Genomic DNA, 13,688 nt, shown 5'->3' with positions numbered 1-13,688 from the left:
ATGAATAAGAGTCATGCAGTATTGCTGACGAGCTTTAATATTGTCCTGGACCGTAACTACAGAGGTTATCAAGTTGATGACTACAGCTGTACGTTCATAGAATGTTATAAAACCAAGATCGTAAAATGCATAAACCCATCTACACTAGTCACTCTGCAACATCAGCACCGAATTAATCCACAACGAACCCCATATCCCACAAACCCCCAATGAATACGTCAAATTACCCAATTCCACCCATTCCTTCGCTAAATCCATCTCCGATCCCAGGTATTTTAGACCTAGTAATACCAATCCAGGTTGTGTACCTACCAATATAACCCATTTGATAGGTTTTGGATAATCGTTCAGATAGAGTAGGGAGATAAGAGACAGGAAGATGGATTGAGGGAAATTGATCATTGATAATGTTGCGATCAGACTTCCGTATAACAATCTTAATAATCCCTTTGACGATTTTCTTAGACCATCGCTCGCTTTGGTGCCTTCCCTTCCTCGTACTCTACTAAGTAGGAAGGGTGTAAATAGGAAAATGGTAGATAATATCGGATGAATACCGAATACCCAAAATACCATCGACGCTGCGAATCCCGTCATGATCGAACCCAACCCCTCGAGTGGGTTTGGAATATCGAACCCCCCTATAGTGAGACTTGCCGAAAGCAGGATCGCAGAGGGCAGGTAATGCCCTATGGGGATAAAGTTCCATGGTCTTGGTAGGAGGTAGAAGAAGTATGAGGCGTGGAGACGCTCTAGGAGGTTATTCATTGATCGGAGGGAGGATTCGAGGGTACGGCCAAGGGTGTGGAATCCGTGTGGGCCGGTTGAGGGGGTGCAGTAGAGTGTTAGGGAGTCTATGCGGTGTCTTTGTAGTGTCATATCAGTATTTGAAGTCTACTGGGATGACTATTGAGTGCAGGAGAAAGATATCTTTGTGGATCTAAGTGTGCAATGCAAACCATAGTATGTTATGCTTGGTAGTGGGAGAGACAGCATGATTAAAAATTGACTCTGATCACTCACCTCGCCAATACTCCATGAGCAGCACTGGCCCTCCCAGTGATCATATACCCGAAATGACTTAATAAATGTTTCGAAGCTAGTAGATACTTGCCCAACCACTCTGGCCCATATTCAGGTACCTCGTCTGGAATATCGTGGTATCGCGTTGGTACCCCGCCTGTAAATTGGGCTACGCGTTGGACGGTGTTGATGATATCTTGGTTTGGTAATCTGCCGTTCACTCCTTCTATAGCAACCCATCAAAGGTAGATCAGCCACGCATTGCTTCTCAAGAGCTAAGAAATTGCAGCTGATGATTTTGTGGGGATACGAGACCGCACTTACCGTAGAACAGTCCGATATGGGAGAACGAATGCCCCGGATAATCTATATTCAACCCTGTCCATATCACCCCGTTGAACAACGTATGGTACTCTCTCATAAATCCTTCTAACCCCTCCATGTACCCTTCTCCTATGACCAGAATAAAATCGAATGCCCAGTGATTCTGGCCTAGAAATATGTGCACAATAATCAGCTTTTGGGCGTGCGCTTTGTACATCTTAGCTGAGAGAATGTATAGTCACCTTTCAAGAAATCGCCCAGAGCTAATAACGTAGCTACTCCTCTTAGATTCGGTGTTCCATCCCTTGAGATCCAATTTGCAGAAACTAGGATACTTTCCGTTCCCTTCGAACGAGGTGGTTTGACGTGGGCGTAGGTTGATGTGGAGGTATTGGAGGTTAAGAGGCCAGAGGCTGAGAAGGTGTCTTGGAGGAATGTGGAGCGTCTGCGCTCGAATGGCCTGATCAGCTGTTGCGATTATACGACCTGGTGATGGCAAGTTTAGCTGGATTGAAAATATAACACTTACTCTTCAAATGTGCCATTTACTATCCTCTCCAGCTTGTCGAGGTACAAGTCCGCTTTGTGGACATTACCCCAATCGAAATACGTCGTTACCTATCATTGCTTCATGAGCTCGAATCTCGCTATTAATACCAGGCGAAAGGCAGCTCACTTGACCAGGTTGAAGGGCATGTTCATCCACATAAGTTCCCTTCCATAAACCCTCATATGGTATTGCTAGCAGCCAGATCAGCCCAGCTACCGCCAAGATCAAACTGATACGCTCATCAGCCATAAATTATGACGGATATAATGTGATATGATGGCAGGACATACCGAATGAGAGGTATCTTTTTCCAAATCACATCGAATACCTTCTTCCGCCTCGCTATAGTCTTTGACACGGTTACATGCTCCACCGTAAAGTTGACGCTCTTCCTGTCTGGAGGTGGACCTGGGGTACGTCTCCGTATCCTTGTTAACATCCTGCTTGCGGCAAAGTGAATCTGATCAAGCTGAAAGCGGATGAATGAGATTGAGATTGACTTTGTTGTTGATTTCCACACTTTGACCTCTTTCATCTACGAGACACGTCCTACTACAATGAGGAATGCGGGGTCTCCACTCGATGTACCTCCACTCTGGTTGATACGCGCACGGACCGATTACATTAATGTTGACTGGACCAAGTATACGATTCTCTCTGCCTTCTTCCTTCATCCCTTCTTCGTATCAATCCATATATACCTACATTCATACCATAATCATGCTCATAACAGTGTGAGTCATCCACTCTAGACTCTCGCATAATGCCACCCAAAAAGCCAGCCCAAGATTGGTCCTGGATCAACACCATATCCTCCCCCGACCAAATCACCTCAGAACACCGAAGAAGAGCAGCTGGCTTAGAGGGTCTTATACCCTGTCCATTCAACTTCGACCTGGTCAAACCAGCACCAATTGAGCTTGAAGAAGAAGATGATGAGGTAGTCGAAACAGATTCGAAAGGGAAACCAAAGGCTAAGCCTTCGAAGAACAAGGTGCAGGGATGTACTAAGCAGAAATGTCTGAGGAACCCTGTGTGTTACAATCATTTGGGTGCTGAACAGGTCAGCTTCTTTCCAACGACGTCTTAAGGAGGAAGCAGCTGAAGAATCTTCAGGTGGTACATCCTGATGCTCTCAAACACTACCTCGAAGACGATGCTGGAATTGTACCGGTCGATCGAGATCGTCCAGCAGGTCTGAGGAACCTCGGCGCGACTTGTTATGCCAATGCTTTCCTTCAGCTTTGGTATCATAACGTAGCATTCAGGAATGGTGTATATGATTGTGTGACAACAGAGGTGAGCTCGCAAATCAGAAATTGCTTGACGAGCTAACACGTATAAGCATAGTCTACACCACTCTACCACCTAGCCATGGTTTTTGGAATGCTTCAACACTCGAATCGACAGGTGGTAGATCCAATGGGACTAATAGAAGCCTTAAGGCTGGAGAAAGGAAATCAACAGGATGCTGCCGAGTAAGCTCATATATAACCCCCCACGGTTATCGGAATAGCTTACTGTTACTCAGGTTCTCCAAATTATTCCTGTCTGTCTTAGCATCAGAATTCGCCAAACACCCGAATCAGAAATTACAGTCTTTTCTCAAAGATCAATTCGAAGGTGTTATGGAGTATTCTACTGCTTGTCAATGTGGACATGTAAGCCGCAATAATAGTAAGTGCTATCTATACTCAACGATTTGAGTTACTGGATGCTAAACTAGATGTGGAAGGTACCTTCCTCGAACTCGAGCTGAGCTTCAGAAACAATTCGACCCTCGAAGAATGCCTCGAAGATCTCCAGACACCAGAGAAACTTGAAGGTGATAATCTATACAACTGTCCAGCTTGCCTCCGACGTAGAGGGGCTATCAGGCGACAAGTGCCCGTCAAATACCCTCCTGTACTTCATATAGCCCTCATGCGGTTTGTCTTTGATTTCAAGACGTTGGACAGAAAGAAATCTTCTGCTTCTATCAAGTACCCTAGGTTCATCGCTTTGGGAAATGACGAGTATGAGCTGAGAGCGGTGATTACCCATGAGGGGAAGAGTGTAGGTTATGTCCGGAAATCCTGCTGAAATCTCCGGTGAAGCTAACAAACGAGTTGGATACAGGCTCATCATGGTCATTTCATTTGCGAAGTTTGGGATGAAGCGTAGGTCATCTTCCCCCTCCCTACTCTGAAAAGCTTCACTTGATCGCACTGACTCCTTGATATATCTAGCGAGCAAGCATGGCTCCTTTGTAATGACGAAGAAGTCAAGAACCTCTCCGAAAGACCCGCCAAGAGACCTAAACTATCGCTCAAACTTGACGGCGACACCCACAGCTCCAAGGACGCCTACATGTTGGTTTACAGAAGAAAGGATCAGAATCAGGTCGTGCCAAAACAGCCTCCGTCCACAGTTTGGGATAAGGTGATGGCTCATAATGTTACTTTGAGGGAGGAACAGAATGAGATTGGAGTAAAGTGAGTGTCGCAGGTCGGATTAAATTTGGAGTGATATATCGAAACCTCATGTTGATCTGTGTTTGTCGTAGACAGGCGCAGATGGAAGACGAATTCGATCATCTCAATGGATTGAAAAAGCATGTCCTGAAGAATTTACCTGGAGTAAGTATACATTTCTCGATCAACAAGCTATACGCTCGAGCTAATGACGATGTACAGACCGATCATATCGTACCTAGAGATTCTCTCATCAAGTGGCTAGAAGCGCGACACTTTGCGATACTTCACGAACCCTTCGACATGTCTCCCATCACCTGTTCCCATGGTGGGATCGATCCGATGAAGACAGACAAGTGCAGATTGATATCGGAAAAAGCCTTCGACCAGATCCAACTTCTAAACGAGGTTTCCGCTCTTCAGATCTGCTCGGTATGTGTGGAAGAACGATATTCCCAAGAGAAAGCAGGGTCCAGCCGAAAGGAACAGGTATCGACATTCGACGAGGTCAATGAGGGGGATGGCGAATATGTCATATCGAAAATATGGCTTGATAAATGGCGAGCCGCAGAACCAACATCCGGTCAGTCACCTACTGATATAGAATATGGTCTGATCTGCGAACATGGCGGAAGAGCGGTCATACCTAAAAATCAGTTGAAGTCGAGGACTTGCCTGATCAGTGCTGAAGCTCTGGCGATCCTCAAGTCGATTGTAGGGGATTTTCCGCTCATCGAAGTGAATCAGGAAGAATGTGAAGAGTGTTTGTCGTTGGGCGAGGCCAACTCTGAAATTAGGAAGCAGAGGTCAGAAGAGACCAAATTGGACAGACAGATTCGAAGACTCGTCAATAAAGATAAATCCCCGGCATACGGATTGGATTATTATGCCTTATCGACTGATTTTGTTAGAAATTGGGATAGGTTTCTGCAAGGGAAGGGGGAGAAACCTGAATTGGATATGGGTTTGTGCGAGCATGGGTTGCTGGATTATGATCCGCAAATGGAGAAACCCGATATAATGGATGGGAATGGGTGGAAGATGTTGAAATCGAGGTAAGTTGGGTTCATCTTCTACTAGGTTTGCAAGAAAAGACTGGCGGCTGATACTCATGTTTCTTCCTAGTTATGGGGAGAGAGAACCCATCGTCATTCAATTCGGTCCTCAGATCCAACATGGGAAAAAGACGTATGTAAGCAGCTCTCGTCCTGGAGTATGTTTGGAATGCAGTACTGCCAAGTGAGTTATATTGAAGAGCTATAATACACACAAGCTTTGCCAGGTAAGCTGACTAACAGGTGCCATCAGACGAGCTGATTTCGATATAATCACCATACCCATCATCAGCGTCATCGCTTCCTCCTCACCTAGTAAATCCGTTACGCCAGCTCCACCCGAGTCTTCTTCCGGTCCAAGAGGGAATGGGTTCCCACCGAATAATGGGTTCAATCGAGATCTAAACGTGAATGAGAGAAAACGAACCAATGGCATTACAACCTATGGTCAACGGTCTATGAGATCAAAATCCAAGACTAGCTCATGGACATATGAAGGGACTAAAAACACTATCATCAAGGAAATCAAAGTTCATATTATGAATAAGATGTTGGGGAAATTGACACCTATTCAACAGAAAATTACATACAACGGGAGAGAACTGGGCTCGGAGGAGACGATAGGTTCTATTGGGTTCTTGAGGGGGGATGAGCTGGAGTTGGAAGAGGTAGTTGAGAGTGATGAGATTGAGGAAGATGAGGTGATGTTGGTTGATGAGGTTGAGGGTGGAGGGACTAAGAGGAGGAGGAGGAATAATGAGGGATTTGGAGGGACGGCGCTGTTGGCTAGGATTGGTGAGTGTTTTAATTGAACTTTTGTGGCTTTGAGGAAACGGTCTTGTGCGAATGAGGAGAGAGGGATGGATAGGTTTTGATATGGTGTTGATTAACTGGCTGATCGATTGGTGCTCACATAGCATGTCCTGATTGTACGTTTGAGAATGATGGGGCTGCGCCATCCTGCGAGATGTGTATGAGGGTGAGCTACACGAGGCTTCTCTTCCTCACTCAGAACTTTCCAGCTGATATGACCAATGAATAGCCTTTCAAGGTTGACGAAATATTATGAGAGGAGACGAATTATGATCAAATGACGAGTAACGTACCAGGCATCGTATATACCTTTTCATATTGTATATTGTATATTGAAGAGTCACCTCGTGTTGTATATATCGTATGTGAAGAGAAGAATGCCATTCATCGCATTGTCATGAAATATGGAATACAACAATTCTGTTTACATGATTTGTACAGTGTGTTAAAGATCAAAGTCCTCATGGTTTCGATGTTATTTCTCTCCTCTACTCTCGAAGGCACCCACAATCTACTCGATATTGGCAATTCATCCTTCCGCCGTATCCACCAAATCACCTACGCCAAGGTTTCTTCTCCAACTTATCACTCAATTTCACCCAATCTCTATTGATCCCACCTTCTACTAAAACTTTCTCTCTGAGTAACGGTGAATCTTCCCACCACGGTTTCGGTCCATCTGTCTGTTGATGGTGGTTCAGAGGACACCAATTAAGATGCTCTTTGACTGGATCCAGTCCCTTCTTCTCTTCTCCGTTTGGTGGTGTAGAGAATGACCATAGGCCGATACGTCGCTGACAGATCCTACAATGTATGATCTCTGTTTTCCCCTTTTCCTTTTCCTTTTCTTTTCCCTTTTCTTGCGCCTTATCCGTTTCGCTAGTTGTGTTGGTGGGATGTAAAAACACGTGGTCTGATGGCAGTGCGTTGGGATGATAGGGGTACCACCCGGATAGACTTAGTAATACCGATCCTCTACTTGTTGTGGTCTCCATTCCGGATTGATGGGATTGATAGGATTGAACAGATTGGACCAACGATTCTTCTTGAGTGGGTGAGAGCGGTGAGGTGATGTGGATCTTTGATAAAGTCGGTATAGAGGTTTGTAGATCTTGGGCGAGGGGTGAGAGGTTTGATGAGATTAAGGGATGAAGGAGATTACGCAGTCGGTCGTATAGCTCGTCTGCTCATGGCCCATCAGCTGAGACCAATAATGCGAAGTAACAGGAATAGGTTGGTACAAGGCTGAAGCAGGAAGCAGCAAGGCTCACCAGGAGATCTTCTAACCTTCCATGCGCAATCCCTCTTATGTCCACTCCCAAATCCTATACTCAACCTCCTAGCCACCTCTTCTCTAACTCTATCATCTCTTATCTCATCTAATCCATCTAACCTCAGGGTGGATTGGCACACTCCACAAGATAAGGTATTTCGTCCGGTGTTTATCCAACCATTCAGAGAAGCTTTGATGGGAGATAGATGGTTGGGAAGTAAGGGCGAATATCGATGGATCTGGTATGTTCTCATTCTCGCTAAGAGACCGAGGGGGGAGTATGGTAGGTATTCTTTCGGAGTGGGAAGAGCGGGGAGTGGTTGTGTGCAGAGGATTACTGATGAGGTGTGCGTGGAGGGAGGTGCGTTGTATATCCTTGATTTCTTATTTGTCGGCTGAGGGGAGGAGAGCAACGAATCGAGAGCGTCTACAAATCGTTTCCTAGTGTATTTCCCGGATATCTGCTGCACATCATCCTTCGCATCTTTCGAAAGGGAGGAGTCTACAACGTCAATCTCGATATCTGGTATAATTGAATTCAAGGGGGGGTGTACTTCGTCCGGCGGTCCTTCAGGCTCTTCGGTGTCGGAGGTGAAGGTCCAGTCGTCATCTGCGTAGAGGAGGGCGAAGACGTCTCGCAAGTCTGGGTCGGTGTCTGAGGTTGGGGAAGACATTGTGATGAGCGGGGGTATGTGCTGGAGAGGAAGGATGTTGAGGTGAGATGTAAGATGTTGATGATGGTCTCCTCTTTGAAGATGTTTTCGTGGATTGTTATGAGTGAGGAAATGGTGAATATCTTCCACGTCATCACTTTTTGTTTCGCAAACTGCTCGTAGATGACAATGGTCCAACATTACTTTCCCTTCACTCTCTTCTCTTTCCTTGAGCCTCTGACAGAGCAACAAATTCAGCCAACAACACAGAAGCGACGAGCACTCAAGTCAAAATAGGCGAACAACCAAGATATCTTGCCCGAATATCCCATTCGAAAGGCTTAAAACCTATTTACACACCGACACCATGTCCTTCGACCCCTTTGAAGCGCGAATGCAATTCCTGCAACTCCTGCGTAAACTCAATGCGTCCCAGCAGTCTATACAGAAGGTCGTAGGGTATGCTATCAAGTATGGATCGAGGTGTAGCGAGGATCTGTGGGAATGTATCGTCGAGCAGTGTGGGAAGGTAAGTCATTACTCCATGCTTCTCAGAATGCGTCTCACCCTTGCCTAGCAGTTGGCTCTGTGTTGAGCGAGTGGGCTGATAAGTTTGTGTCGGACCGATGTAGGGTTCCCTCAATACACGTATCAATATCTTATACTTCCTCGACACCCTCCTCGAAGCTTCATTACCACTTGGTCCCGCCGATGCGCCATATCCTCAATTGGTAACTAATAATCTGCAAGATATAGTGGGCAAGGTAGTACCGGATAATAGAGAGGGGGTGTTGAATCTGAGGAGTGCAAAGCAGGTATGTGGATTCAACTATGATATCTGAGCTGGCTCGACGTGTAAGTTGTAGAGGACCGAGCTGATATGTATTATGGGCGTAGATATTGGAAAGTTGGAGATTGAGGAGAGTTATAGATCACGATGTTGTTGAGCAAGCTTTGAAATTCCTGGAAGGAAGGACTCATGGGTATGTACGATCTTTCTTTTCTCGTTCGAAACGAAGCTCCGCCTCGTAGATTCAGACTAACGTCTAAGTATGTACATAATTATGACCACGATTTGATACTTTTTTCGTATACTTCAGCGACGATGCCTCGAACAAGCGGAGTCACGAACAAGCTTTTTCAAAGAGCGAGATTCTGCGTAGGATGGAAGAGGATCGTGAGAGGGTGAGTGGGCGGCTTCTCCTTGACTTGCCCTTCTCATAGGTATACCTGACTCCCCTGTCGCTATACCACGGTCCTTCCCAAACATGTAATCCAAGCTGATCAAACCCCATGCGATGTGAACTAGCACAAACGCCTAAGAGAACGAATATGGATCCTCCCCATCCCCCCACTCCACCCCTCCCAGCCTTCTCAACCACCTACAAAACTAAAATCATCCCCATCGACCACATCCCCTTTCACACCTGCCTCGCCGTCCAACTCTAAACCCTCTAATGCATCTACTCCAAGTCAAGGCAAGATGGCTCCTCCGCCTGTACCTGTGTCTGACAAGGAGAAGGAGAAGAATGGAGAGGAGAATGACGGTGGGTTGGAGACTGCCCTGGAGGTGGAGTTTGAACAGGCTTGGGAGGGGGTTAGTGAGATTGATGAGGAGGAATTGCAGAAGATGAGAGAGTGAGTGAATGTCTCCTATCCGTTGCTGCTCTATTGGGTTTCGTTTTCTTTTGTGTTGTTTTGTTCTGTTTTCTCATATTGTACGCCAAACAATCTAGGCATTGAAGTACTTCTTCCTTGTGTGTATAACAGGCTATATGAGGCTGATTTGCAAATCGATCACTCCATGTAGGGATCTGAAATTGGCTAAACTGGATATATCTATCTCGACCTCATGATGACGAGTTAACCACCTATCATTACTCGAGGCTGTGTCATTGGCTTTTTATCTGTTGTACAAACTAGTAAATCTCATTTGTATTGCTTTCCATCACCCATTGGTCTCCCTGCATCCTTCAACATCATTCTATGACATCTCGATTCTCGTTAGCTCAGTTGATCATACTCTTCGATGAGCGAATACCATGCATAATACGACTGAGCGAGTTGGACCTCATCACTGATGGAAACCCACGCCATATTTCCCGTTTTCGTAACCGACAAGCGATGTAACAGATTATAGAATATACTAAATGTCCTCATGCCAATCCCAAAACAATACCACTATTTCCCAGGGTTTCCCACACCGCAGATACAGCCTAAATACCCTTTTCAAGATCTCTTGCCCTCCCACCAATCCTAGCATCCTCCCCCGCCTCCCTATCCCACTCAGGTTCCAGTGCCTCGTCAGGTCTGATTCTTACTTTCCTCTGCTCGTCTTTCCTCTCTTCCTCCCTCTGCTCGGAAGTCTCATTCGCTTCCTCCTCGATCGTATGCGGGGTGGAAGGTGCATATCTAGATTTACGTCGGAGGTACGGTCCGTACTTGTAGAAGAGGAATGGCATGGGTGCGCAAACTATCGCTAGGACCGCTACGACTGTGGGTGATGGGAGACCAGTGTCAACAAAAGACCCTCTCATACATGTTGAGATTTTCAAGGTGAGTAGTGTGGCGTGCATCGCAGGGGATGCAACGGTCGCGGATACTGGTAGGAACCAAGAAAGAGAGACAACACTCACTAGTCCCAGCCACATGCAAACCCAAATTCCTGTACATCTTGACAGCAAACAGTGGAAATGCCGCCCCAAAAAGACACCTCAATACAGCCAACGAAGCCAACGCACTAGCCGCATAGAGGGTATAGGAATCAATAATGTAGTTAACCATACTATTGAATATCCACAGGAAGCTCAGACCGAATGGTATACAAGCTAGGATGGACCATATCCAGTGGATCGGCGGGGCAGAGGTCCATGCGAACCACATTAATCCTATTGGAAGGAGGATCGCTGAGATACATGATAAAGGGAGACGGGTTTCGGGAGGAGTGACGTGACCGGGACGAGAGGCTCTCTTGTACCATCTATCTCCTAAGGGGTTGAGGATGTTGCCTAGGACGAGGCCGAAACCCATCCCTAGGAAGGCTAGACCGCCTTGGCCGACTGGTAGATTTGTGAGTTATAAGCTGAGTATGAGAAAGCAGTTTATGGACCTCGATGGTAGGGTGACCTGACTTACCGGACCATCCTCTGATTTCTTGGTAGATTAGAGGGAAACATGCGAAGAAGAGATACAATCTGATTCGAATCACATAATCAGCTCGGACATCTCATCTTGCAGCGGGAGATGTGTGATAAGCCAGCTCACATGCCATAAATAATCGCACCTGAAACCAACCACACATGATCAGCTATACGTTTGGAATGCAACCGAACAGACTTTCGACTGAACTCACCATAAATAGCCAAGCACCCTACAATCACTTCGGTAAAAAGCAGCTCGAAAGGTCTCAGTAGACCAATTTTGATAATTTCAGATTTCGATTTTTTTATCTTATCAAACTTGGCGATGAACACGTCTTCTTTGCCTTGCTCCTTTGACTGTTCGTTAAGGATACGAGCTTTACGACGTAGGATGGTCGGTGCGTAGGTCTCGGGCATGAGGGCGATTGAGGCGACGGTTACGACACTATCAAGACTGGACGTTAGCTACGTTGTCGTTGGCACGAGATCATCGTACAGAGCCAAGTTTACAGAATTGGTTGGGCAGGAAAAAGCAAAGAAGTTGCAACTTACAACGCGTAGATGAATTGTATCCAATATACCCATCTATACCCACATCGTTCAGTGACGTAGCCACCTAGAAGTGCAGTAGATAACTCAGCTTTGACGACATTGCCAAAAGGGTGTAGTTATGCTACTAATATCACTGTTCGACTGACTGACACTCACCTACTATCGGTCCTAGCACAGGACCCAAGAAAGGAGCGAGCGAGAAAACACTCGTAGCCATAGCTCTTTCGTGGCTGAAATGTGAGTCAAGCAATAGTCAATAAGAATTCTATAGCAAAGCATAGCGGAAGTCAAAAAGAAATTAATGGATATATGTCAAGTATGGAGGGGCTGAATTTCCAGAACCAACTCACGCAGCCCACATATCCCCAATCTGTCCACCGGGATTAGTCAACGTACTGCTCCCCGCGAAACCCGCCAGGAACCTCATGATCAACAGCGTCGGTGTATTGTGGGACAGGGCCGTACCGAGGTTGAACAGTGTGAAAAAGGGGAAAGAGACGTAGAAGGCGAAAGTGCGGCCCCATATCTCGGAGATAGGAGCGAAGATTAGGGGACCGAGGGCGAAGCCTAAACATCGTTCAGGTATTAGCACACGATGCTCCTTGAGGCTCTCTTTCGCTGGTGGATTTCTTTCTGTCTTGTTCTTTCCTCGAAAAGAGAGCCGCATCGTGACTGTCGTCTCGCGATAAGGGAAGGGAAGGGCAGCCTAATGAGTAGAATGGAGAAACAGGGACAAGGCATACCAAGTATAAACAAACTTATCCCCGCGGTACTCAATTCCCTAGACATCCCATACTCCGGCAAAATCTGTACCACCGTCGAGCTGTAGCTTACACTGGAGAAGGGCGGACATAACGCCGTGATACCAATCAAGGTAGTCAACATCCATCGATAATTCTTTGACCAGTTGTATGGGTTGGTCGGATCGTTGGGTGCGAAATCGACGAGAAATGGGTCGGAAGATGTGCCTGTCCCGGGATAGGATTGTTTAACAGATGATAGCGTATGACGACGAGGATGAAGAGTGGGATGTAAGATGCGTTTGAATTTTGAGGAGGACGTTTGAGGGGGAGGGATGGAAGAAGGTGTGGGTAGGGGTTTGGTAAGTACCCTTGAGAGGTGTTTCCCCTCTGTTTTATTCCGATCTTCAGGTCCACTTTGATTCTGTGACTTTGACTTTGACTTTGACTTTGACTTTGACTTTGACTTTGACTTTGACTTTGACTTTGACTTTGACTTTGAGAGACCCTTATTCGAACCCGGTCGATGACCATCTAACGGAGAATCATCTTCGTCCTCATTTTCATGATTACACATTGTCGAAGTTGACGAGAGACGCGAAGGTGTTTCTGGCATTGTCCAAATCTCACTTTCACTTTCACTTTCCTCTTCGAGATGGTTTCTCTTTCTTTGATGTGGCTGTTCCGAAGCAATCGTCCTGTCCAGATGTCTCTCTATTGCTGAATAAGCAGAATCAAGATTATCCCAAGTACAAAGCGAAAAAAAGGCAAGACGATAAGGATATCTCTTCAGTATATCGTTGGTTCGTTTTTGAGGAAAAACAGTTTAAAGGTGATAATTCAGGTATGCACAATACAATGCTAGAGAAGAACACAAGGATCAGACGGAGAGACAAGGTCGAAATGCTACGTATCCAATATAACGATAGAAACATATCAGAGAACGCTCCAATACCTACTCGTATTTCCTTCCCATCTCACACCTTCACTCGTGATTAACTTTTCCACCTCCACCTCGATGTCCATTTCTTCGGCCAAACCCGATAAAGTTATCGGTCGATCCGGATCCACATTCCGTACGGTGATCTGTGTGCCGGTTGGCGTGCCGAGGT

General features: G+C 46.1%; 5 protein-coding genes across 5 annotated transcripts; 2 read left to right on the top strand and 3 right to left on the bottom strand.

The window, feature by feature from the left end:
• Window positions 1-144: 144 nt before the first annotated feature.
• Window positions 145-2,336, bottom strand: I302_106308 (uncharacterized protein; the record flags this gene model as incomplete). The annotated part of the gene is made up of 7 exons (XM_019192052.1): window positions 145-865; window positions 1,024-1,249; window positions 1,348-1,515; window positions 1,590-1,792; window positions 1,877-1,965; window positions 2,024-2,126; window positions 2,188-2,336. The coding sequence occupies 7 exons, from the start codon at window positions 2,334-2,336 to the stop codon at window positions 145-147; spliced, it is 1,659 nt and encodes a 552-aa protein (XP_019046682.1).
• Window positions 2,337-2,660: 324 nt separating this feature from the next.
• On the top strand, window positions 2,661-6,474 carry I302_106307 (uncharacterized protein; the record flags this gene model as incomplete). The annotated part of the gene is made up of 13 exons (XM_065870248.1): window positions 2,661-2,960; window positions 3,014-3,196; window positions 3,248-3,375; window positions 3,429-3,574; window positions 3,633-3,952; window positions 4,016-4,056; window positions 4,126-4,371; window positions 4,443-4,515; window positions 4,573-5,405; window positions 5,476-5,589; window positions 5,659-6,200; window positions 6,323-6,384; window positions 6,448-6,474. The coding sequence occupies 13 exons, from the start codon at window positions 2,661-2,663 to the stop codon at window positions 6,472-6,474; spliced, it is 3,015 nt and encodes a 1,004-aa protein (XP_065726320.1).
• A 298-nt stretch (window positions 6,475-6,772) lies between these two features.
• On the bottom strand, window positions 6,773-8,165 carry I302_106306 (uncharacterized protein; the record flags this gene model as incomplete). Its single annotated transcript, XM_019192050.1, has 2 exons — window positions 6,773-7,401; window positions 7,490-8,165. 2 exons carry the CDS (start codon window positions 8,163-8,165, stop codon window positions 6,773-6,775), a joined length of 1,305 nt encoding a protein of 434 aa, XP_019046680.1.
• Window positions 8,166-8,511: 346 nt separating this feature from the next.
• On the top strand, window positions 8,512-9,786 carry I302_106305 (uncharacterized protein; the record flags this gene model as incomplete). The annotated part of the gene is made up of 5 exons (XM_019192049.1): window positions 8,512-8,673; window positions 8,777-8,959; window positions 9,042-9,127; window positions 9,245-9,329; window positions 9,454-9,786. The coding sequence occupies 5 exons, from the start codon at window positions 8,512-8,514 to the stop codon at window positions 9,784-9,786; spliced, it is 849 nt and encodes a 282-aa protein (XP_019046679.1).
• A 574-nt stretch (window positions 9,787-10,360) lies between these two features.
• Window positions 10,361-13,192, bottom strand: I302_106304 (uncharacterized protein; the record flags this gene model as incomplete). Its single annotated transcript, XM_019192048.1, has 9 exons — window positions 10,361-10,638; window positions 10,781-11,203; window positions 11,280-11,338; window positions 11,409-11,427; window positions 11,497-11,729; window positions 11,837-11,900; window positions 11,993-12,066; window positions 12,187-12,403; window positions 12,580-13,192. The coding sequence occupies 9 exons, from the start codon at window positions 13,190-13,192 to the stop codon at window positions 10,361-10,363; spliced, it is 1,980 nt and encodes a 659-aa protein (XP_019046678.1).
• Window positions 13,193-13,688: the final 496 nt, after the last annotated feature.

The sequence above is a fragment of the Kwoniella bestiolae genome, chromosome 4, assembly GCF_000512585.2.
Source record: "Kwoniella bestiolae CBS 10118 chromosome 4, complete sequence".
Classification (NCBI taxonomy): Eukaryota; Fungi; Basidiomycota; class Tremellomycetes; order Tremellales; family Cryptococcaceae; genus Kwoniella; species Kwoniella bestiolae.
The sequence above is the reverse complement of the archived record's forward strand: the minus strand, read 5'-3'. Positions and strand labels throughout refer to the sequence as shown.